Source organism: Sesamum indicum, linkage group LG8, assembly GCF_000512975.1.
Source record: "Sesamum indicum cultivar Zhongzhi No. 13 linkage group LG8, S_indicum_v1.0, whole genome shotgun sequence".
In the NCBI taxonomy this organism is placed as follows: Eukaryota; Viridiplantae; Streptophyta; class Magnoliopsida; order Lamiales; family Pedaliaceae; genus Sesamum; species Sesamum indicum.
The window spans coordinates 9235093-9255624 of NC_026152.1; the positions used below are offsets into that span (position 1 = coordinate 9235093).

The following is a 20532-nucleotide window of genomic DNA, read 5'->3' on the forward strand; positions in this document are numbered from 1 at the left end:
AATTACGATAAGATTTAAGAGAATTTATTGTAATTTTATCTTTTTTAAAAGAAATATTTTATACACGTGGATTGTATATATTGAATGGAATTAAAAATATAAAAAGATTTGAAATTAAAACATTTATTTGATTATTTAAGTGATATAAAATTTAATAGAAAATGAGAAAAAAAATTCACCAGAATACCCCTGATATCAAGCTTTGAACAAGAAAACAAAATTTCCAGAATTGGGAGCCCTTCTGAGCTCCTCCTTCAGCTCAATCACTGCTGCTTGTGCTTGCTTCACTACTCATTCATTGGCCAGCTCAAAATTATTTTGCGCCATCATTTATTTTCAAATTTTGTGGCCGGAATTTCTTGAGGAGTTCAATTCGGGGAAATTTGAAGCAACAGTGTTGGTTCTGGTCCTGTTGAATTCGTGTTGTTGGAAGATTTGGAGGATCGCGCCTTGGAGTTGCACAGATCTGCGTAAGGATTTTTGTTTTCTTTGCCGGTTATTACTGTAACAATTTAAGCTCCTTTTTTTTTTCCTCCTGGAACTACTTGTTGTTCGGTCAACTCTTGTTTGGTTGTTTTGAGATTGGTAATTCTGATGCGTAAGTGCTAAATTCTCGTAATTTTGTGGGAGAAAATAGGAGAGCCAACAATTTTAGGGTTACGTTTATGCGTCGACTTTAGTTTTGTGATTTTTGTACTATTTTATTGGAAGCGAAGTGGCTACTGGATAGTTCCTTGACACAAATTGTTTTCTTTGTTTCCTAGTTTCTTTCTCTTTTGTCTTTTCAGTCAACATGTGTTGTAGTTTCAGTTTGAAATCTCCTTCTGTTATGGGTAAGTGTAGACTGCAGCAATTCATTAAATCTTTGACCCTTTTGCTATAGCTTCTGTTTCTGAAGATTTTAGCGTGTGCTAAATCCAGCTTCATTGAATCAGATGAAAACAAATCGCCACAAGTTTCTCTTCCTTTTGTCATGTATGCTGCTCAACCTTTTCCCACTGGTTTATCCAGTTTTCGTGGATGATATGAAGGTTACAAGAGAGTTTCATTTACTTCCTTATAGTCTCATGCAAGTGATATGCTTCAAGTGTGTATTCTCTTTGGTGTATACCTGAATTATGAACAGAGTATTAATTTTATAGATAAGAAGTTAAGGAATTTCTGTCTGTCTGAATTTACAGTATTATGATTATTACCTCATAAACTGCATTCAATGTGCCCAACTACTTAACTGAATCGATTGGAGTTAATACCTAACCTTGTTTCCTCTTAGGTTTAGATTCCCGTTTAAGTTAAGGCCTGTAATAATCTAACATTGTTCCTCAAGTTCTTTGATAATACTTCACTATGATAACTGTCTTACACAAGCGCGTATAAATGTTTGACGTTTTCTATAAAACAACCTCAGAGAGTAAAATTGTGTTTATAGTAAGGATTTACTGTATGATAATAAATCTTCATCATTCAATCATTTGAGGAAACTTTAGTTCTGTATATTACCCACCCGTGCGCTGCACCACATTCAAGTGGAAGAGAAAGAATGAAGACTGTTACTAAGAATTGTGATGACCAAATTGTATGCTAGTTGCTGATAAAGTTTCTCCTCCATTGGTATGGACCATCGAGTTTATCTGCCAATTTCAGGATTTATTATGTCCTATAGTTTTGATATCATTTCTTTTTCCGGATAGATTAATGAAGTATGTATCAACCCAAAGCTGTTCCTAGCTCAAGCTTAGCTCACGGGAATCCAGTTGTTCAAACTCAGCCATTAGACTGCAGTGCCAGCAGAATGGATCCTATCAGTGGAAGTAGCAATCTGAACAACAATCCCAATTTGGCATCTAAGCAGCGGCTTCGTTGGACGCATGAGCTTCACGAGCGGTTTGTTGATGCCGTAGCACAACTTGGTGGGCCAGACAGTGAGTTCTTTCTTATATACAAGTTTGGTGCCCACAGTGAGTAAATCAATTAGACATTAGTATGGTGCAGTATAAAATACAGACAAAAAGGATAAAAAAACAGCAGGTAGATGAAAAAGACATTAGGTTAGTTTGGTGATTTTGTTCCATTTATGTAATGAATTCTTTTTGAGCCTGTGATAGATATTATCCACTTTGTTGTGTAATTGAGAAGGGAAAGATAGAATACCCTGCTTTGACACGTCCGACGAGTGAGGATAGGTAGATTTTGCATTACTGTGTGGTCGCACTGTCCAGGTGACAAGGTTTCTTGGGGATATATATTTTTCTCAGTCTGAGACAAATAACTCTTGTGTAGTTGCCTCATGCTGGTACCGCAAAAGACCAAACCAGTTATCTTCAGTGTCGTAAAATTGTCAAATTTTTTAAGATTTTCTGCAAAACTGTTGCAAGGGATGGTTTTCGACATCTCAAGTGGAGGAAGTCTTATCCCAGTCTTCAATCATGCAAGGAAATTTTCTGATATATATCACTGTATTTCAGGAGCAACTCCTAAAGGTGTTCTTAGAGTTATGGGAGTTCAAGGGCTAACAATCTACCATGTGAAAAGCCACTTACAGGTATGCATTTCATGGAATCCTTTCCACAATGCGGTAATCTATTCATTTGTCATGTCGGCTCACCAGCTTGCATTACCCTTTTTCTTCCAACAGAAATATCGGCTTGCCAAGTATCTTCCAGATTCTTCTTCTGATGGTAGGTTGTATGATTGTTATTGTACTTTACGTAAGGTGTAGATTGTTCCATATTGTATATATTCATATAACTTGTTGAATATTGAGTATTTTTGGATTGCCAATTAATATATTTATACATATTGTCTTGATTTGATTAAAAGGGAACAAAGTTGAAAAGAAAGAATCTGGAGACATTATTTCCAGTTTGGATGGCTCATCGTAAGTGAAATCTCCTCTCATCTTTGTCATTCCTTCCTTCGAATCTCACATGGATGTGCCCGACTCTTTGGGATCACATATGGATGTGCATGGCGTTATACAATTTTGCCAAGAGTCACTTGGCAACTGTTTATGAAATATCCTCCTTGTGATTAGTTCATCTCTAATTGGTTGTCTAGAGTACTCTCTTTAACTATCTAATACCCACAAAGCTATGTTCTATTGTGAATATATTAACGTGACTGTTCTAATACAAGAAAGAAGTTATTTGTTATGCTTATAGTGGAATGCAAATAACCGAAGCACTCAAGCTGCAGATGGAGGTTCAGAAGCGATTGCATGAGCAATTAGAGGTACATCCAATTTTTTTTTTAAAGTAATTTTCTTTGCCGTCCCATGGCTACTGTATTTGGTCATGATGATGTCGAACTTGTGGAGATTTTTCAATAGATTCCATCTGTAAACATCTAAGATTCATCCCTCTAAATTGTATCGAGAGGACAACTTGATTTAATTAATCCTGGAGCCATGTAGGTACTTACTGCAGGGAACCTCCTGTGGCTTCATCTTATGAAACTACTAATGAATCTTACAGGTGCAAAGACAGCTGCAGTTGCGGATAGAAGCCCAAGGAAAGTACTTAAAAAAGATAATCGAGGAACAACAACGCCTCAGTGGAGTTCTTTCAGAAGAACCTGGCTTAGGGGTCCCCGCACCAGGAACACAGGACATTCACCCTGAGTCCGATAATAAAACTGAGCCAGCAACTCCTGGTCCGACATCCGAGCCACCTTTTCCTGACAAGCCTGCCAAAGAGCATATCCCAGCCAAGAGTCCTTCAGTTGATGAATCTTTCTCCTCTCACCACGAGCCTCTAACCCCTGATTCTGGTTGCCATGTGACTTCTTCAGTCGAAAGCCCAAGTGAGAGACCAGGGAAAAAGCAACGGGGAAGAGCTGATGTAGCATTCACTAAACCAGAGATGGTTCTCACTCATTCAATACTTGAGTCAAGCTTGAGCCCTCCTTACCAGCAGCCACACTCTATTTTCTTGACAAGAGAGCAGTTCGATCATTCATCAGGGTTATCCATTGGCAGCGAAAATAAGTTAGAAAGAGTCCCCGAAAGCAACCTGTAGCTTGTCCTGGTCCATGTTGCTTGGACCTACATTACCACTCATTTGTCACCTTGTATGTCTAGTTTCTGAAATACATACCTACATTAGGTCAGAAAACCTTACTGGTATTTAGATGTTATGAGAATGTTAGGTTTAGAAGCTTTTATATCCTTGAAGCTTTTCCTTTCAGTGGGTGAACGTGCAGATATTACCTGGTATTGCAGCTTTATTGACTGACCTCTTCGTTTCTTTCAACACTCAACTTCTGAGCTCCTAGGAATTAGTTCTTTGGATTATGTGTGTTATCATTTCACTTTGACATCTCATGTTTGTATCAACATGGGCTACTTTAGAGCTTACACGCGTTTCTAACAATACCCTAGATTTCTTATTTAATGTTCTATTCTCAACTTTTTTAACAGCAAGCTTAGGGGTAAAGTTCACTTCCCTTCAACTAAAGCAAACTTCAGATTTGGAAGTTAATTTCCAAGCTGATTGGTTATCATTCTAAAATAAATAACAGCACCATGGCGATTACAGGTCACCCTTTTGTTCAATAAAGGTGACAGGTGAGCAACATATACAGCTTACAGAAAATGACCTTAATCAGGCCCAGGAGCAAATGCAAGATATTGACACTCATAAATAAATCTACCACTTCATTTTTTTTTTCCTTTCCTCCAACATAAATCTTTTGGCATTTAACGAACCGAAAAAGATGGATTGGAGAAAACTAACAGTATACATTGAAGAACATAAAACATTGTAGAGAATACCCCAGCAGAACTTAATGGTTCAGTCAAAATTCCATCTCAGCTGGCTGGGTTCATGGATGCTCCTAAAATTTCCAGTTTCAACAGATAGGTATCCATTCCTCATGACGCAACTTCATAGGAGAAACGAACTTCTCTTAGCTGAATAAAACATAGTGCCAAGAAGGGAAGTATTTCCAACAATCGGAGCTCTTTTTTTCCTGCTCATACCCAATTCTTTGCAACCATAGCAAAAGGGTGGATTGGAAGGAAAGATTGCAGAGTTACTTAGTGAGAATGGATGGAAAAGGGAATTTTACCCTCTTCATCTGTCCCCGTGCATAAAAGGAGGCGAAGCAAGAGCACTGGTAGCTAGGATGATAGTTTGGTCTCAAAAGACGAGTCCTAAGCATCTGGCTTTACAATGCCATACAGCTTCCAACCACCAAACCCTGCCAAAGAAAATGCCTGGGTTTGAAACAAAATGATGTCAGATGGAGATGTAAGAGATTAATAAGATAAGAAAACACTAAAGCAATGCAGAAGGTGCTAAATGCTACCAACTTCCTCTAGAAATAACTGAAGATTTGATGTACAATATGAAGAATACTCATCAGAGTAAAATGTTGCAAATTTCCATTTCAGATTTTAGGTAAACAGTGAAGGCTAGTTATTTCTGGACCAACCTACATATGCTCTCTTAGTCAAACCTGCTGACTCGGCGTTAACACATAAAAGAAAATTCTGGGTTTTGCTCAACATTCACACAACACATCAAGAAGCAACAAAACATTCTCATAACAAATGCACCAAGACCAAGAGAACTAGGCTCGGTTAAAAGGTCTAAAGTCTTTTACAAAAGTCCACAAAATATCGTGTAGCTGCCAATTATTTTACATAGGTATCTCTTGCTTTTTGAACCCTGAGCGTGTAATATAAGTGGAGTAACCTGGAACAAAGACAACTTGATGCTTTAAATTTTACAGTCTGCACGTGGCATTTTAATTATGATCACCTCAAATTAACTCCTTTTTGATTGAATAGAAAGTTTGCAAGACACTTTCAGGGTTGTTAATGGATGTAGCCTTATTACCCTGCACAAACGGATAAAAAAATTATCTCCTCCGCTTTTAGCAGAGATTGGGCCCTGCAAGCATGTTATGGATTCATTTGACTCGATAAAAAACATAAAAGAATAATCTTCATCAAGTTGAACGAGAATCAAATGATTTCTGAAGCTGGCCAAAATATCCATTGGTCAAAAGTCCAACATCTAAAGTTTCCCAACCTGCTTAACTCAGCCATGTCCAAGAGAAGAATCTCAAGCATCTTCCAGGCATCATTTCACAGCATTATCTCAGATATGAAGCAAACCAAGAACACCTCACTGGACACCCCAGAGTCAACTTTCAACTTCATAGGTTATTTACTAGTCTAGGAGCTTTTTTCCTAGTGAAGTTAGATGCTTCTATAGATTTTCAATACAAAGCACGTTATTCTTCTTACACCGTATACTGTATCAGTCCAAATATATTTAGTCATACAAGTAATCCTGTTGAGAACTGCACTGGTTTCTTAGACTTGTTATTGCCAATAATGGTTACTGAAAATAAATTTTAAGGAAATCAAATCCATGAGCTTATGGAGACTTTCTGAAACCTCCTCACATGTCCTTTACCTGGAAAACCAAATAACCAAGCACACATACATTGAGGTCTGACAACTTCCATTTTTAAAACCAAATGAGGCTATATCAACCCAGAAAATATCGTGATAAAAATTCAAGTAACCACTTGATACTAGAATTTAAAGGGCAGTCTTTATCTACAAAAACGTTCATCAGCTTGTCATTACTGTCAACAAGGAATCCACAAGGAAATAGATGCTCTCAAACAGAAAGTTGTCTTTTCTTCCCTAATTTTCATATGATAATTTCCTTTATTTATGCATTTCATAATAAATTAGTATAAGTAATTACTCGCTCCTTAAGATTAAAAGCATGCAGATACTGTAATGAGTGTTTAAATACAAAAATAAAAATAAAAAATAAAACAATTACAGGACCTCTTCCCATGATTTTCCTGTTGCTTCCAGCAAAGCAGCATTGCAAGTCTTCAGTTCGATGGAGACACCAGAAAACATGGAGGCTGCCTCCTCCCATCCCCTATTGTGCCCCATACACCTGCATGATTATTGGAAGATCCAATCATCCAACACAGGAACAGTCATTAAGTAGTCATTTTCTTATTCAGCAAGTGAACATCAAGAAATCCCATCAATAACCAGCGAAGATTCCCAAGATAATGTGGTACAGAAACTGTAGATCATTTAAAATTTTAAATTGTAGTTGCATGAAATCCCTTTACTCTCTGCAAAATGTATATGTTTTTCTATCTTTATGTTACTATTTAATTAATCATTAAGTATCTTGGCAGTGTGCAAGCAATAAAAAAGTTAATCTTAAAACCAACCTCGAGAAGGTTGAATGTAGAAATACAGTTTACGAATATTCATGTTTGTTTGCAGATGATGAGTTAAAAAATAATTCACAACAAACTACAGAGTTTCAAAGAGGTCCTTGGGTGCAATGTACTTTCACTTCATTCGTCACCCAACACAAAAAAATGGGATGAGAAGTTGTCACAATCAATAATACTCACATTATTGTAAGAATCTCATCCCTTGAGTATTTACAGATGGCCTGTTGAAGGTGCTCTGCTGTTTGCCCATCCATTGCTGCAATCGAGTAAAAGCTTGAAATAAAATGTACCTCGGCTTCCAAGAAACCCCTCACTTGCTCCTGCATGATTTTCAGTGTTTCCCTTGTTCTCTGTGCATCACTACAGCAACATATGAAAATCGAATACAAAATTGAGATCATGGTTTCATTTTATTTACCATTTACACTACAATTAAGAGGCAAATTCCACCTGGATAATATAAGTTGAGGAATCCAACCCAACTGCTCAAGTTTCTGCGAGAGTTTGACAGCATCAGCTCTCCCAGATTTACTCAAAGGTCGGTCATGATCTATTAAATAAGAAAAATGGAATTATCTACAACTAACCTACTACATCCTTGCTTCAGAGAAAAATATTGTAATTGATTACGTTTGATTTAGATGAAATATTTACAAAGCCCAAGAGGAGACAAATTGAGGCAGGGAATCAATGTTCTCTAAAATCCACTGTGAACAAATTCCTAACAACATAGCTCGCGAACAAAAATTAACAACCACCACATTTCTCTTCCCTCCATTTTCTCATCGATTAACTGCACACAATCTCGTGCTGCGGAACCAACAAACATAAACTGGGTGTCATTCCCAGTACATAGAGTAACCAAAATGAGTACCTCTGAGGGAACGGTTTTCCCAGGAGCTCTTGGCGTGACGTAGCAATATAAGGCGGCGGGCGACGGATTCCCGCGGAGTCTCCGCCGAGGCCTGGTCTTCCGCGGTCTCAATGACAAGTGAATTCCTGGTCGAAACCGAGGGTTTTCTTCTCGACACGGTTGTCGATGAGCACGGCAACTGTAATGCGGTGGTATTCGTGATCGGAATCAGCGCGGCGGCACTCATGGCGGACAGAATCCGCTAACTCTTTTCCTCGACGAGATATTTGGTAGCAGACCTATTCACCAATTTTGGCAGTTTGTTTGTTTTTGCTTCGTTTCGTGGAGTCTTGAAATTTGATATGGTGCGATTTCGACACTCCCACCTTCCCTTACACGACTTTAGGCCTACGGATCAAATTTAGTAGAACGTATGCCTCCTCCCAACCCCAAGCATGAAAATATATAGGGTCAATTTAATTATAAAACTATTTAAATTAATTTTGAATAAATATAAAGTTATATTTATTTTTTTATAAAATTTAACTAATTTATTTATTAAACAAAAACAATCATCAATGATACTAGATCAATTTTTTAATATTTATAAACGCTACTAATTTTTTACATCCTAATAAATTTGTACTAATTTCCCTTATGTTATATATATTAGTTCAAAGAATTTCTCTTTTTAGATAATTTTGCATTTTAGGTTTCATTAATTTTTTCTTAATTCAAAAAATATCTTTTATTTATAATAAAGTAAAAATATAATTAGTGAGTCAAAAAGTTTGAATTTTATTTTTTATACAAATTCAAAGTTAACTAATAAATGAGTACAATAAATATACAAAAAGAATTCATGAATAAAAATTATTAATTTGATAATAAAATTAAGTTATTAACTGACTTTTTTGGATATAAATAATTAATTAAATATATTTTTTAACATATTTTCTTTTCAAAAATAATAATTGTTCAAGGCATGAGAGGTATTTTACCCTACAAAAAAATATTATTTTCATCTCACATCATAATTATATGCTCGTGCAGGAGTGTCAAGATGGTTTGAAACATTTGGTTTCAACTCAACCCAACTAGTTTTGGATCAGGTTGGGTTGAGTTAATTATATTTTAAAATAGATTGATATGGATCGAACTAAATAAAATTATACTTTGTAAGAATTGGATATGAGTTGTTAATGGGTTTAAAATGAGTTGTTAATGGGCCTAAATATAGGTTCTTAACAGATTCAATTCATAAACTAAAAATAAAATAAAATAAACCACAATCTTCTCTTCTCAATTGGGTGCACCGACATCTCCTTTTCTCCACACACACACACACACACACACACAAACACTTTCTCTTTCTCCAAAATACACACATACTCTGACAACTCTATTTCTCCATATACTTCATAATTATGTCAGATTTCAAGGGAGGTTGTTGTAGTTTATCCTTATATTTTTGTCACTTTCTTATTTCAAGTACAATTTATGATTCTAAAGGTGATGAAAATGAAAAGTGTTTCTCAACAAGTATAGAGAATTTTGTTGCACCACTTGGTATTTATTCAAGATGAACATCCAAAATTTTATGAATTATTTTGATACAATATAGTATTTTGTTAGATATTTCGTAGATATTTTGTCCTTTATGATTTAGCAAATAAATTTTAATATACATATCATTAGTCAGAAATGACGTGTGATACAAGTTTAATCGTATTGCATTATGAGTAGTACTTATCTTTTTTAGTAGTTCAAATATGATTTTTTTTCTTTTCATTATGTGAAATTCTAAAACATTTGAATTCTAATTAATAAAATAATTTATATTAACTTGACCAACAAATTTGCAACTAAATCTGTTTAGGACCCATTCACTTAGATCCATTTTGGATCGACCCATTTGGAACCGACATAAATCCAAGTCAATCTGTCTGTGTATAGTAACGATTCGTATTATATAATTGAAAATAGATAAATTAGTGTCTCAATTAATTTGATATATTAATTTTAATATTTAATTTAATTTATTTATTAACTTTCCACCCGTCCACTCTTCTAAAAAAAAAAAACTTTCCACGCACCATTATCTTTTGATAGTTAATTTTCTTTTCGGCATTCTTTTCACTTATATATTTTTTATAAATTTAATATTAATATTATTTTATATATATTTTATTAAAATAATAAAAAAATATTTTAAATAACATTGTACAATTTGCAAATACAAAAGGTGTGCGACAAATTATTAGTAATTATAATTGAAGAGATACGTAATTTAATTTTGTATTATACTTTTTTTAATTAAATAGAGTAATGAATATAAGATGAATAATTAATTTAAATCGATAAAATAAATTAACTCTCAAAACCTTCTCAATTTAGTGGTTTATTATTACCAGAATCAAATTTTACCGAGGCTAAAGCGATAACCGTCGTAATTTAAGCGCTATCCGGATTGAGATATGGACAGATCGCCATCGCTGAATTTGGTCTGGGGCACGGAGATCTCGCCCTAATCATCTCGGTCGGAGTCGCGAGACTCTGATTGTTGTTCTTTTTATTCGAGAACCGATTTGTCGTTCTAATAATTCATCAATTTTGGGGGAATTGCAGGTCAGAATAAAGTTGTTATCTTTAATTTGATGGTTGGACGAGCTCGACTTTTGATGTTCTAATATGTTGCTGATTTGTGAATTTATGCTTCCATTATCTGTTTCATTGACTTCTTCTGCTGTCTAGGGTTTCTTTAGTGAGAACGGAGTAGTTCTGATGGAATTTTCTAGTTTATTTTGTTTAACGTTTTTTCCCGCTTGGATGCTCTGAGTTATATTTAGTCACGAGATTTTTCTTTTTGAGTTCAGGGAGATGAACTTTATGTATAGTATGATTCATTGTTGTTTCTATATGATCCATTGGCTAGCCCACTGTTTTGCAATTCTCATTTCAGAGTCTAATCAATCCGGGTGTTGTAGTGTGCACTTTAGTTCCTAGCCATTGATGAATGCATCCGCTTTGAAATTGTTATGATATTGCCTTTGTTGCAGCTAACAAGTGAGTGCAGTTGAGTATTTGGAAATGTCATTCCAGGAGGAAGTTATGGATTATGCAGACGAAGTAGACGAGGATATGTTTTTTGCTGGTAGAATATTGGGAGATTCTGAGTTCGATGAGGATGAGGATGAGTATGACAATTTGGTCAGTTCAATCTACAAATCATAGTCATTAATATAATTATTAAGTTTTAACTCTACCGCATTATGTTTTCTTGTTGGTTTTGGTTATTGGTGATGTAAATCAACTGAAATGTGGTTAGGATGATAAGTTCATGGATACTTATGCCGCTGAGGCACGGAAAGGGAAGGATATCCAAGGAATCCCGTGGGAGAGGTTAAGCATATCAAGGGAGAAGTATAGGCAGACTAGACTGGAACAATATAAGAATTATGAGAATATTCCCCAATCTGGACAGGGGTCAGAGAAGGTAATTTTCAGATTCAAATGATAGCAAAATGCAGTTGGGTTGGTTTTGTATATCTTAACTGTCATGCGAACTGATCTAACTTTTCCTTTTGAATATTTTAGGAATGCAAGTTGACAAGGAAAGGTGGTGTGTATTATGAATTCTGGCAGAATACCAGATCGGTAAAATCAACCATTCTTCATTTTCAGGTAAAGAGATACACTATGTTTTTTTTTTTTAATATTTTAAGCTCTAAATTGATTGTTGGTTCTTGAGAAGCTTTCAGTTGTTTTACTTTTGTACTTTTATTCACTACATAAAATACACTCTCCTTTTGCATTTAACTGAGACTGCTCTGCACACCCAAATAAATAAAACTGTGTTTGCCTAGAGCAGGATGAGGCAGACACAGAACTCTGTATTGCCCAGCCTTTTTAAAACTTTCACTTTATTGATAAGTTTCAAGAAAAATCTGATTTTGCCTAATTCTCAGAAGGGTATTGCTGGATTCTGATTTAAGCTAATAGTCCTATCTGCGGCTAATACGTTTAGATGTGGGGTAAGGCAACCAGATGGAAGACAAGGGTTTTGCTCTATCTTCCTTATTCTAATTTATCCCTTGAGCATTTCGTTTTCTTCTTAAAATTTGGAGTAGAGGTGCCGAGATAATTGAAGAATCTGTCTTGAATATATAAAGTGGTATAGTTCTTTGTGCTGCCAATAGAGGTTCTCATTTCGAGTCAAATTTAGAGTTTCATCCGCTGACGTTGTCCGATAGTTGAACCACGGAATTTTCTAGTTGGATAATGATGCCTATCATGATTGGGTTGGGTACTTGTGGTCTTAAGCTTGGTGTTAGGTATTATTTAGGTAACTATTATACATGTGTATTTTGCTTTCTTTTGATGAATATGCTGTTAGAATAATTTATCATAGGTAGTGTAGCCTGTCATACATTCTTATATTTTTTTGGTGTTTTTACGGATAATATGGATTTGACTTTTCTTCAAAATGGCTCCATGATTGCAGTTGAGGAATCTGGTTTGGTCAACTTCAAAGCATGATGTTTACCTCATGTCGCATTATTCAATCATTCATTGGTCTTCATTGAGCTCCAAGAAGACTGAAGTTCTCAATGTTTCCGGTCATGTGGCTCCCAGTGAGGTAATCATAAATTTGAGACATGTAAGTTATAATTTCCTTTAGGTATTATGGTATCTGGTGCTAATTTATTATTTCTGATAGAAACACCCGGGAAGTTTACTGGAAGGCTTTAGTCAGATACAAGTAACTACTATGGCTGTACGTGACAATTTGCTGATTGCTGGGGGATCCCAGGGGGAGCTTATTTGCAAGGTAGTCCTATTGATTAGAGCTTTATTATCATTTGTGCTTTCCCACACTCAGATATGGTGCATCTTTCCAGATGATGTCTATGATTTGATGCATCAGTCGCCATTGGTTCTTTCTCTGGTCGGGAGACTACTTGTTTTCGTCAAGATATGATGACCTCCCTGTTTTCAGCTACATGATCTCTTTGCCTTGAGTTTTTCCCCCTCATATAGAAGGAAATAAAGATTACTTAGCTTAGAGATCATACTAACATGGAGATATTCAAACTCAATAATGAGAAATAACACTTGCTCCTCGAAGAATCTTTCTTTTCTTTGTTGATGATAGCTGGATGAAACATTCGTCATGTAATGCAGGATCTAGATTGCCCTGGTGTTAGCTTTTGTACGAGGACAACTTATGATGATAATGCTATCACAAATGCCATTGAGATCTACGATGGTCCAAGGTAAACTTCATTCTTTGTCTTGAACCCACCCAAAATTCTCTGCTCTCCTAACCTCTGTGTGAAGTAGAAACCATGTATGCAATATGCTGTAGAATTATATGATTGAGGAAATTTCATGTCACCCATTTTGGTCCCTAGCAAGTGGTAACAGCTCATAGATGAGCTGTTAGATGTGCTTATGATGATTTTGTTAATTGAAGGTAGTACTCAAGTGTTGCAACTAATTAGCTCAAATTGATTGGTGTCTTTGGCGTTTTACAGAACCAATTTATTCACTGCAATAGGTGATTAACTTCTCCTTGCCAAAATTCTATCATCTGTTCTCTCCCATTTTTTTAGTTGAGTTTAGCTTTCTTATTCTTCTGTCCTTTGTTCGCTATATTTTAAGTCCCTATTTACCTCTATTCTATTTTATTTCTTTTTCCAATCACGTTGGTTAACATCTTAATTTGGATTGTTTAATTCAGTAAATGCCAGACATAATTTCAGGAAATGGTATTAGCATACAAAACAAAGAAATAATTCTTTTCATTTTTCTATAATCTTAAGCACATGCATTGAGTCTGCCAAACTGAAAGCTGCCAAAAATCTCAATCCAATGTCTGGAATTAATTGGTTTTGAACCACCATCAGTGGTTCTATTCATTTCACAGCTTCAAATAACGATGGTGGAGTGCGGGATTTTGACATGGAGAGATTTCAGCTTGTTAAGCAATTCTGTTACCCATGGCCTGTGAACGTAAGTTCTCTTTATTGCAACATAAATTTACATGCACATAAATCGAATAGTGACAGATATGGATCTTTGTTCTCATGAAATTGCTGACAAATAGCAGGTGTCTTTGTGAAAATGACTAGCAAATAAATAATGACAAGTATTTTGTCTAATTGTAGACCGGTTGGTGCTTTCATGAAATTATCCATTTTGCAATCAATGTGGCTTTGTAGTCACTGTATGTTTGGACAGGAACTTGAAAATTGTTGCAGTTTAGGAGAACCCACTTGAATATGTTTCCAAAGTATCTTTGGCATACCATATGGTAAATGTCTCACATGAAACATAGGTGGCATGCTTGCATGACCAAAATTGGAGTTTATTAGGGAGGATGGAACATACATACTTTCTGCATGCTTATAATTTGGTATTTTCGTTGGGTGTGTTACTTGGTATAGTATTAGCTATTGCTTGTATTCGTATGTGTCATGAAAGTTGATATGTATTGCCATGAACTCTTTACATGACAAAGCATAATTTCAGACCCACATATGTACTTCCATCTTACTGGAGTTAAACTTTTCGAGATTTATGCTCTTACGGCAGGCCCTATATATTTCCTAGCATGTGTAAATCTGCTTCCTACTAGTAAAACACTAGGTGTTTGGGTTGCCGTTGAGCCTGAGTGACATTATATTGCTTGAGCTTAGTGTGTGTCCCATGTAACCGTGAGCAGAAAAGTTGCTTGCGTGTGTGAGTGACTTGTGCTCATTTCACCTCATTCTGGTTTTTATAATCTTTCGTCTCTCTAAAAGTATATTCTGGTAATGTTGTGTTAGTTTGTTTGCAGCATTCCTCTTTGAGTCCAGATGGCAAAGTCATCGCTGTTGTTGGGGACAACCCTGATGGGGTGTTGGTGGATTCACAAACTGGCAAGGTGGGTACTTAATTTCTATAATTAATATTGGTAAAACCAAAACTTACATTGGGCAGTGGAGAAGAGCTGATATATTGTTCTGGGACCAACGGCCAGCTACATTTCAGTTATTTTGATTCATCATGTTTTTTATGCTCTAGTAACTCCTTTTCTTTCATAGACTATTGCGCCTGTTTGTGGACATCTGGATTTCTCCTTTGCTTCTGCATGGCATCCAAATGGTCACATGTTTGCGACAGGGAACCAGGACAAAACTTGTCGAGTATGGGATGCTCGAAACCTGTCAAAGTCTGTTGCTGTACTCAAGGGAAATCTTGGCGCAATCCGATCTATCCGTTTCACATCTGATGGACAGTTTATGGCAATGGCTGAACCAGCTGATTTTGTTCACGTGTATGATGTGAAGAATGATTATGAGAAGGAACAAGAGATTGACTTCTTTGGTGAAATCTCTGGAGTCTCTTTCAGTCCTGATACAGATTCCCTCTTCATTGGGGTATGGGATCGTACTTATGGTAGCCTCCTTCAGTACAACCGATGCAGAAACTATTCATATCTGGACTCTCTAATGTGAATCATTTGGTTACTTTGATGAGTCCATGCTTTTATTGTTGGAGAGAAACACAGGTGGATCTCTCTATTTACTTCTCAAGGGGGCTGAATCTGCCTGGCTGGCTATTTACTCAACTGGCAGAGAAGTGAATATGAGAGGCCTATAATGTGTTTTGATGCGGCAAGAACGGAAATCAATATATCAAGGCCAATTTTTTTTGTGGGAATGTCACTAGGTTGTGTATATGGAAATTGTACTTGTACTATTAACATTTGTGGAGTTGGCATATACTGATTGCCTGCTAGTCAACACTGTTTATATCCATTGCCCTGCTCTAAAACTGAAATCTCAGATAAGAGGTCTTTGCTTTGAGAGCAAACCTCAACATCATATAGCATTAGCCAGTGGACAGATAGATTAGTATAGTCTATAATAGGTTAACTTACGCCTAATACTTTTTAGAGGTGCTGATACTCCGTCTGACTTTGCCCCTTTGGGTAATTCTTGTGATATTTGCAAGCCATGCGAAGGCATTCTGGTGATGTTTGTTTTCATTTTTACATTGAAATATTTAGCAAGAGGAGAAAACGACTACTTGTTTTAAGTTTGTTGGTTTACTCTTTTAAGGTTGCTGGCTTAGTTCACACTTAAGACCCCTGCTCTTTCCTTTCAACGGGTTTTCTGGAATCTGCTAATTGGAAAGTTATATCTCATTCTGCATGAGAACCTCCTGGTCCAAAATCAGGCTAGCTGGAAATTATACTGTGTAGGATGAACCGATGAAGTGATGCTAAATGAGTGCATATGTCCGCACTTCGATTCTGTGGAGTTAAATCTAAAGGCACCTTTTTTAAGCGGCAATTTTTCTAGGGGTTAAAAACAGATTTTTGATGCTTAGGCGATAAGGTGGAATTCATTCGATCTAAAGAGTATTTATTTGCACTAACATTTATAATTTGGTACATTTACAGAATTTCTTTTCAGTGTCAAAATAGCAAAAAGTGAGTCCTCTCTTGTCCTAATTTTGGAATCTGAGGTAAGTTAGCATACAGCTTACTGACCTCATGGGCTGCTCTGACTTCTCTATGATTTTTCGTCGCACTTCTGTTTTTGATTTTTATTGCTGCTATGAATTTGTATTAGAGTGCTCCTTAAGCTACATTCTCTGACCTGCAAAAATAAATGTAAAAATTAGCTCTGAACAAAAATCATATTAGAACTTTTGAAGCAGTTGTCTTCAGTTACACCAATAGCCAAAAGGCAAATGTAGGAATTATCTTCCATAGCATCGAAAAGAACCAAAGTTTGTAAATATTGATAAGCAATATTTAGAGAAAACAATTTACAGAACTTTATTGGAAAGAACATCATTCCCCGAGGAGTCAAACACATATCAGAAGAATATATGCACCTGCGATGTATATGTCTTTGATAGTAGATATCCACAGTCCTCTACAAGAACTCTTTCGCCACCAGCCACCTTAGCTAGTCCAGAGACTGATTTATCCATTTCCTCAGCCTGCAGAGATAGAAACCATGTCACTCTGGAACTTCAATATGTAGGGATTGAATAAGCTACCTTTCGCAGAATATCCACTTCAGAAGAAAAAATGGAAAACAAAGAAAACATTCTGGGTATTTATAATAACAAAACGTAATAATTGCAGCCATTAACTAACAAAATGAATGTATGAAAACTATTTTGCTTTTTGCATGTCTGCCACTCCACAAGAAAAGTTAATGTTCAAGAATATACTAGATGTTCTAACTGGCCACATTAAATAGAAAAAACAATGTTTTGTAGCTGGCTTACTTTTTGCATAAATCTCTGAATATGAGAACCTATTGATTCCATCACCTTGAGAGCCGCACCAAGAGCCTCCCCTAGCTCTGCAGTATCAGCCTGAAAATTTTCATCTCATAAATCAGTCCATCTAGATTCAGGAAAACAGAAACTATACAATGCCATGTCTTGGTAAACTGAGTACATAGTAGAGAATTAGAAGATGAAACGTTACCCGCACTTCCCCACCGACGGGAAGTCTAACTGAGGAACTAAGCAATGCATTTGTTGTGCCTAATAGGGAAGTTGAGTAATCCTCTTCCAGAGTAGTCCATTCATCAAGGTATGGCATCTAAAACCATGATAAAGAAAAAGTATGTTAATGTTTAAGTTTCATATATATTAGGAGAGAGAAAGAAGGCAGTCATCACAAACATTTATTCCATGGAAGGAAGGTGGAAGCAGAGAAACAGTAAACAATGATAGGTGGAAAATGTGTAAAGAGATTGAACTCTCAGTTTTGTTTCCTCCCTTTTTCCATTCTTTTGATAGTAAAGTTTGGCATTTCCCATCCTTTCTTCATGGCACATTTGACATATGTGAAGCGACGAAATGAGGTATATTGGAGGAGGAAATACTATAACAATTAACATCTTTTGACACCTCTAAGTATCAAATAGCCAACAACCTTTCTCCCTAGTATACATGACATATGGATTGAGAAGTTGCTGAAGGAAGGCTACTACAATCACATAAAATGCTCTTGCATATGTCAACTAAACAACCCATTAAAGATAGTTGCAATTATCCAAAGTCTGCATTTTTTATGCATTACAAACTCTCATTCATAAAGCTCAAAGTACAAATGAAAAAACTGAAAGCATAACAAACACACCAAAGTTCAAGGAATCAGGATTGGAACCCTTACTTGAGTTTCAACAATTGTGGTCAAAGTTTGTATTCTTCTCAATACTACAAGTTCTATGCGTTTCCTTTTCACTTTATCACGTAAATCTGATAGCTTGTCGCCAATCGAATAAAACTTTCTCTGCATAAGAAAGAAAAGAGCGTAAGTATATGAATAAAATAAAGGAGATAAGTGGTTACATTGTAAAGTCAAAATTCAGTTTGACAAGGGTTGATCATTTCGCAGGATCCCAGACAAAAGGAGATGCAAAATAAGAATATAAATATTATGCGCTAAGGCAGAAATACAAACACTAATCTCAATCAGCAACCTTTGGTTTTACCAAAATATACTTTGTAATAACAGTTAAAAAATTGTAAGACCATAAGTGTGGACGATAAAGATACAAGAATATCTGAATAGTCACACAGTAAATTCTCTCTATGGAAGTTGGGGACAAACCTCAGCTTCTTGCATCTGGACACGCATGGAGGCTTCTGCTTTGGTGTTGGCAAACCGCCACTGTAGATAATGGTTGCTCAACATCTTGAGAGAATGAACATCTTCTTGGTGACTAATGACCTTCCTTCCTTTCTTCACATCTAATCCTGACCTTATACATGACGAAGGATGTGGAGGCAGGGAAATGCCTCCCCCTATTTTCAAAGAAGATGAAAAATTCAGCGAACGTGCACAATCACTTGTGGTTCTGCCAGCATTGCTAGAATTCCTCTCTGCAAGCCATTTATCCACATCGGGCATAGAAGAACGAGTATCAGGAACACCCCGCAGCTTGTTAATTGGCATGCAGAGTGGGGAGTTTGGGCACGAGGAACTGCCCTGATTTGAAGATGTAGTACTACTGGAATCCATATCATCACTTCTCGATGTTGAAATCCTCGAGAGCTTCTTTTCCACATCAGATGTGGCCTCTTGCAATAGCCTAGCCGCTGCTGTAACAGCGGCACATCCGTTACTGCTACTATTCAGCGAATTTGAACGATAGATACTATTAGGAACTTGCCTATACCTCGACGCAACAATCCGATCTGTGCCCATTGCAATCGGCGTGTCAGGCCTTGATGAAACCCTAGCTTCGGGATGCTGATGATCTCTGGGTTCTCCATTTTCTTTAGCATGCTGCTTCACTCGTTGCTGGGGCTGTTTTCTCTGTATAGTCGATACAATTGAAGCGGACAATTTATCTAAGCTACGATTCGTCTCAGGAATGTGATTCTCGTCGGTTTTGGACGGTTGACGGCGGTGGACAGTTTTCGAGCGCGGAAAATCGGAAGGGTTTGGGGTTGAATTGGAATGGATTAAAGGAGACATGAACCGAGAACTGACTTCTCTCACTCTGGGCCGGCGTTGGGAGAGCGGCGGAGGCGGAGCTGGTTGCTCCGACGTCGAGTCTGCTGCTCCTCCACCTCCTGGTTCGATCATTCTCACCCAGTTCTCCGGATTCAGTGATAGGAAATTTATCCACAGGACGTAATTAGGAATTAAGATACCCTCAATCCTCCAATGATTTATAAAATTGGCAGCAGAAAGAGAAGAAAGGATTTTGTAAAATTGAAAGAAAATAGGAAAAATGATTGAGAAACTAGCCGTTGTGAAATATAAACAATATATCCTGCGGGTAACGGTTCTATTTCCTACTAGTATTCTTTAACTATTTTGAAAATGTTGGGTAGACCCGATTACTGCAAACGGGCGAAAATTTGTTGGGTAGACCCGGCTGCAAACGGGCTAAATGGGGACTAATCAAATAATCCATTTTAGTATTTTTTTTTCTTTTTATATTGATCCACACAATTGTTTCCGTGTGCGTATTTTGTTGATTCTCTTTATTATATTCCTATTTATTAAAAAACCTTTTTATATCCTTGTAGTTACTGTCTACTGTCTTTTACCTTAATTGAGTTACAACTATATTGTAGGCTGAATAAATCTTTTCCGACAAAATTGACCTTATAAGCATAAGAACTAACTTTTTCACATGCATTAATTGTGTGAATAGGTACAAGGGTGGTTTGATTAGAAAAAATTTATTTGACTTGCAATAGGTGGATAATAAGATAATCAAATGTAAATACAGATTTTCATTCATTTTTTTCTTATTTTTCTAGTATCAATAAATTTTGACCAAATGATAATCTATTTATTGAATGAAAATAAAAATTAAGGTAATGGATGTAATCTTCAGAAAATCTTTCATAAAGCAACAACTCTTCAGTCAAGCTATCTAAGCTAGAACTTCACTTTCCAATCTAACTTCACT

The 20532-nt window shown here is 36.3% G+C and overlaps 4 protein-coding genes across 7 annotated transcripts; 2 read left to right on the plus strand and 2 right to left on the minus strand.

Moving 5' to 3' along the window:
* On the plus strand, window positions 212–4250 carry LOC105168079 (myb family transcription factor PHL7-like). 2 transcript variants are annotated; one of them, XM_020696483.1, is made up of 8 exons: window positions 212–470; window positions 936–1031; window positions 1692–1922; window positions 2466–2542; window positions 2636–2678; window positions 2821–2878; window positions 3162–3231; window positions 3474–4250. In XM_020696483.1, exons 3-8 carry the CDS (start codon window positions 1703–1705, stop codon window positions 4014–4016), a joined length of 1011 nt encoding a protein of 336 aa, XP_020552142.1. In that variant the 5' UTR covers window positions 212–470; window positions 936–1031; window positions 1692–1702; the 3' UTR covers window positions 4017–4250. The 2 variants fall into 2 exon arrangements, with proteins under 2 accessions (XP_020552142.1, XP_011086306.1); XM_011088004.2 differs by lacking the exon at window positions 936–1031 and having other exon boundaries at window positions 213–470.
* Window positions 4475–8499, minus strand: LOC105168078. 2 transcript variants are annotated; one of them, XM_020696484.1, is made up of 6 exons: window positions 8102–8499; window positions 7678–7777; window positions 7408–7587; window positions 6812–6929; window positions 5763–5841; window positions 4475–5215 (listed from the first exon to the last, which is right to left on the minus strand). In XM_020696484.1, exons 1-5 carry the CDS (start codon window positions 8325–8327, stop codon window positions 5764–5766), a joined length of 702 nt encoding a protein of 233 aa, XP_020552143.1. In that variant the 5' UTR covers window positions 8328–8499; the 3' UTR covers window positions 4475–5215; window position 5763. The 2 variants fall into 2 exon arrangements, with proteins under 2 accessions (XP_020552143.1, XP_011086305.1); XM_011088003.2 differs by lacking the exon at window positions 5763–5841.
* On the plus strand, window positions 10474–16103 carry LOC105168080 (uncharacterized WD repeat-containing protein C2A9.03). Of its 2 annotated transcripts, none has more exons than XM_011088008.2 (10): window positions 10474–10708; window positions 11140–11290; window positions 11409–11576; window positions 11678–11764; window positions 12585–12719; window positions 12801–12911; window positions 13265–13356; window positions 13990–14095; window positions 14922–15008; window positions 15169–16103. In XM_011088008.2, exons 2-10 carry the CDS (start codon window positions 11171–11173, stop codon window positions 15580–15582), a joined length of 1320 nt encoding a protein of 439 aa, XP_011086310.1. In that variant the 5' UTR covers window positions 10474–10708; window positions 11140–11170; the 3' UTR covers window positions 15583–16103. The 2 variants fall into 2 exon arrangements, with proteins under 2 accessions (XP_011086310.1, XP_011086311.1); XM_011088009.2 differs by having other exon boundaries at window positions 11183–11290.
* On the minus strand, window positions 15687–19830 carry LOC105168081 (protein ENDOSPERM DEFECTIVE 1-like). Its single transcript, XM_011088010.2, has 6 exons — window positions 18714–19830; window positions 18273–18392; window positions 17580–17696; window positions 17375–17464; window positions 16973–17080; window positions 15687–16731 (listed from the first exon to the last, which is right to left on the minus strand). Exons 1-6 carry the CDS (start codon window positions 19692–19694, stop codon window positions 16645–16647), a joined length of 1503 nt encoding a protein of 500 aa, XP_011086312.1. The 5' UTR covers window positions 19695–19830; the 3' UTR covers window positions 15687–16644.

What these genes read in the sequence shown, in the direction of transcription:
- LOC105168079 (XM_020696483.1), top strand. Translation starts at nt 1,703, where the DNA reads ATGTATCAACCCAAAGCTGTTCCTAGCTCAAGCTTAGCTCACGGGAAT. An exon ending in ACAACTTGGTGGGCCAGACA is followed by an intron (nt 1,923 to 2,465) that starts GTGAGTTCTTTC and finishes ACTGTATTTCAG; the next exon opens with GAGCAACTCCTAAAGGTGTT. An exon ending in GATTGCATGAGCAATTAGAG is followed by an intron (nt 3,232 to 3,473) that starts GTACATCCAATT and finishes TGAATCTTACAG; the next exon opens with GTGCAAAGACAGCTGCAGTT.
- LOC105168078 (XM_020696484.1), bottom strand. Translation starts at nt 8,327, where the DNA reads ATGAGTGCCGCCGCGCTGATTCCGATCACGAATACCACCGCATTACAG. An exon ending in GGAAAACCGTTCCCTCAGAG is followed by an intron (nt 7,778 to 8,101) that starts GTACTCATTTTG and finishes CTTATTTAATAG; the next exon opens with ATCATGACCGACCTTTGAGT. An exon ending in CAGGAAAATCATGGGAAGAG is followed by an intron (nt 5,842 to 6,811) that starts GTCCTGTAATTG and finishes CCGTTTGTGCAG; the next exon opens with GGTAATAAGGCTACATCCAT.
- LOC105168080 (XM_011088008.2), top strand. Translation starts at nt 11,171, where the DNA reads ATGTCATTCCAGGAGGAAGTTATGGATTATGCAGACGAAGTAGACGAG. An exon ending in CTGGACAGGGGTCAGAGAAG is followed by an intron (nt 11,577 to 11,677) that starts GTAATTTTCAGA and finishes TGAATATTTTAG; the next exon opens with GAATGCAAGTTGACAAGGAA. An exon ending in GTTACCCATGGCCTGTGAAC is followed by an intron (nt 14,096 to 14,921) that starts GTAAGTTCTCTT and finishes GTTTGTTTGCAG; the next exon opens with CATTCCTCTTTGAGTCCAGA.
- LOC105168081 (XM_011088010.2), bottom strand. Translation starts at nt 19,694, where the DNA reads ATGATCGAACCAGGAGGTGGAGGAGCAGCAGACTCGACGTCGGAGCAA. An exon ending in TCCAGATGCAAGAAGCTGAG is followed by an intron (nt 18,393 to 18,713) that starts GTTTGTCCCCAA and finishes TTTCTTATGCAG; the next exon opens with AGAAAGTTTTATTCGATTGG. An exon ending in TTCAGAGATTTATGCAAAAA is followed by an intron (nt 17,081 to 17,374) that starts GTAAGCCAGCTA and finishes CTATCTCTGCAG; the next exon opens with GCTGAGGAAATGGATAAATC.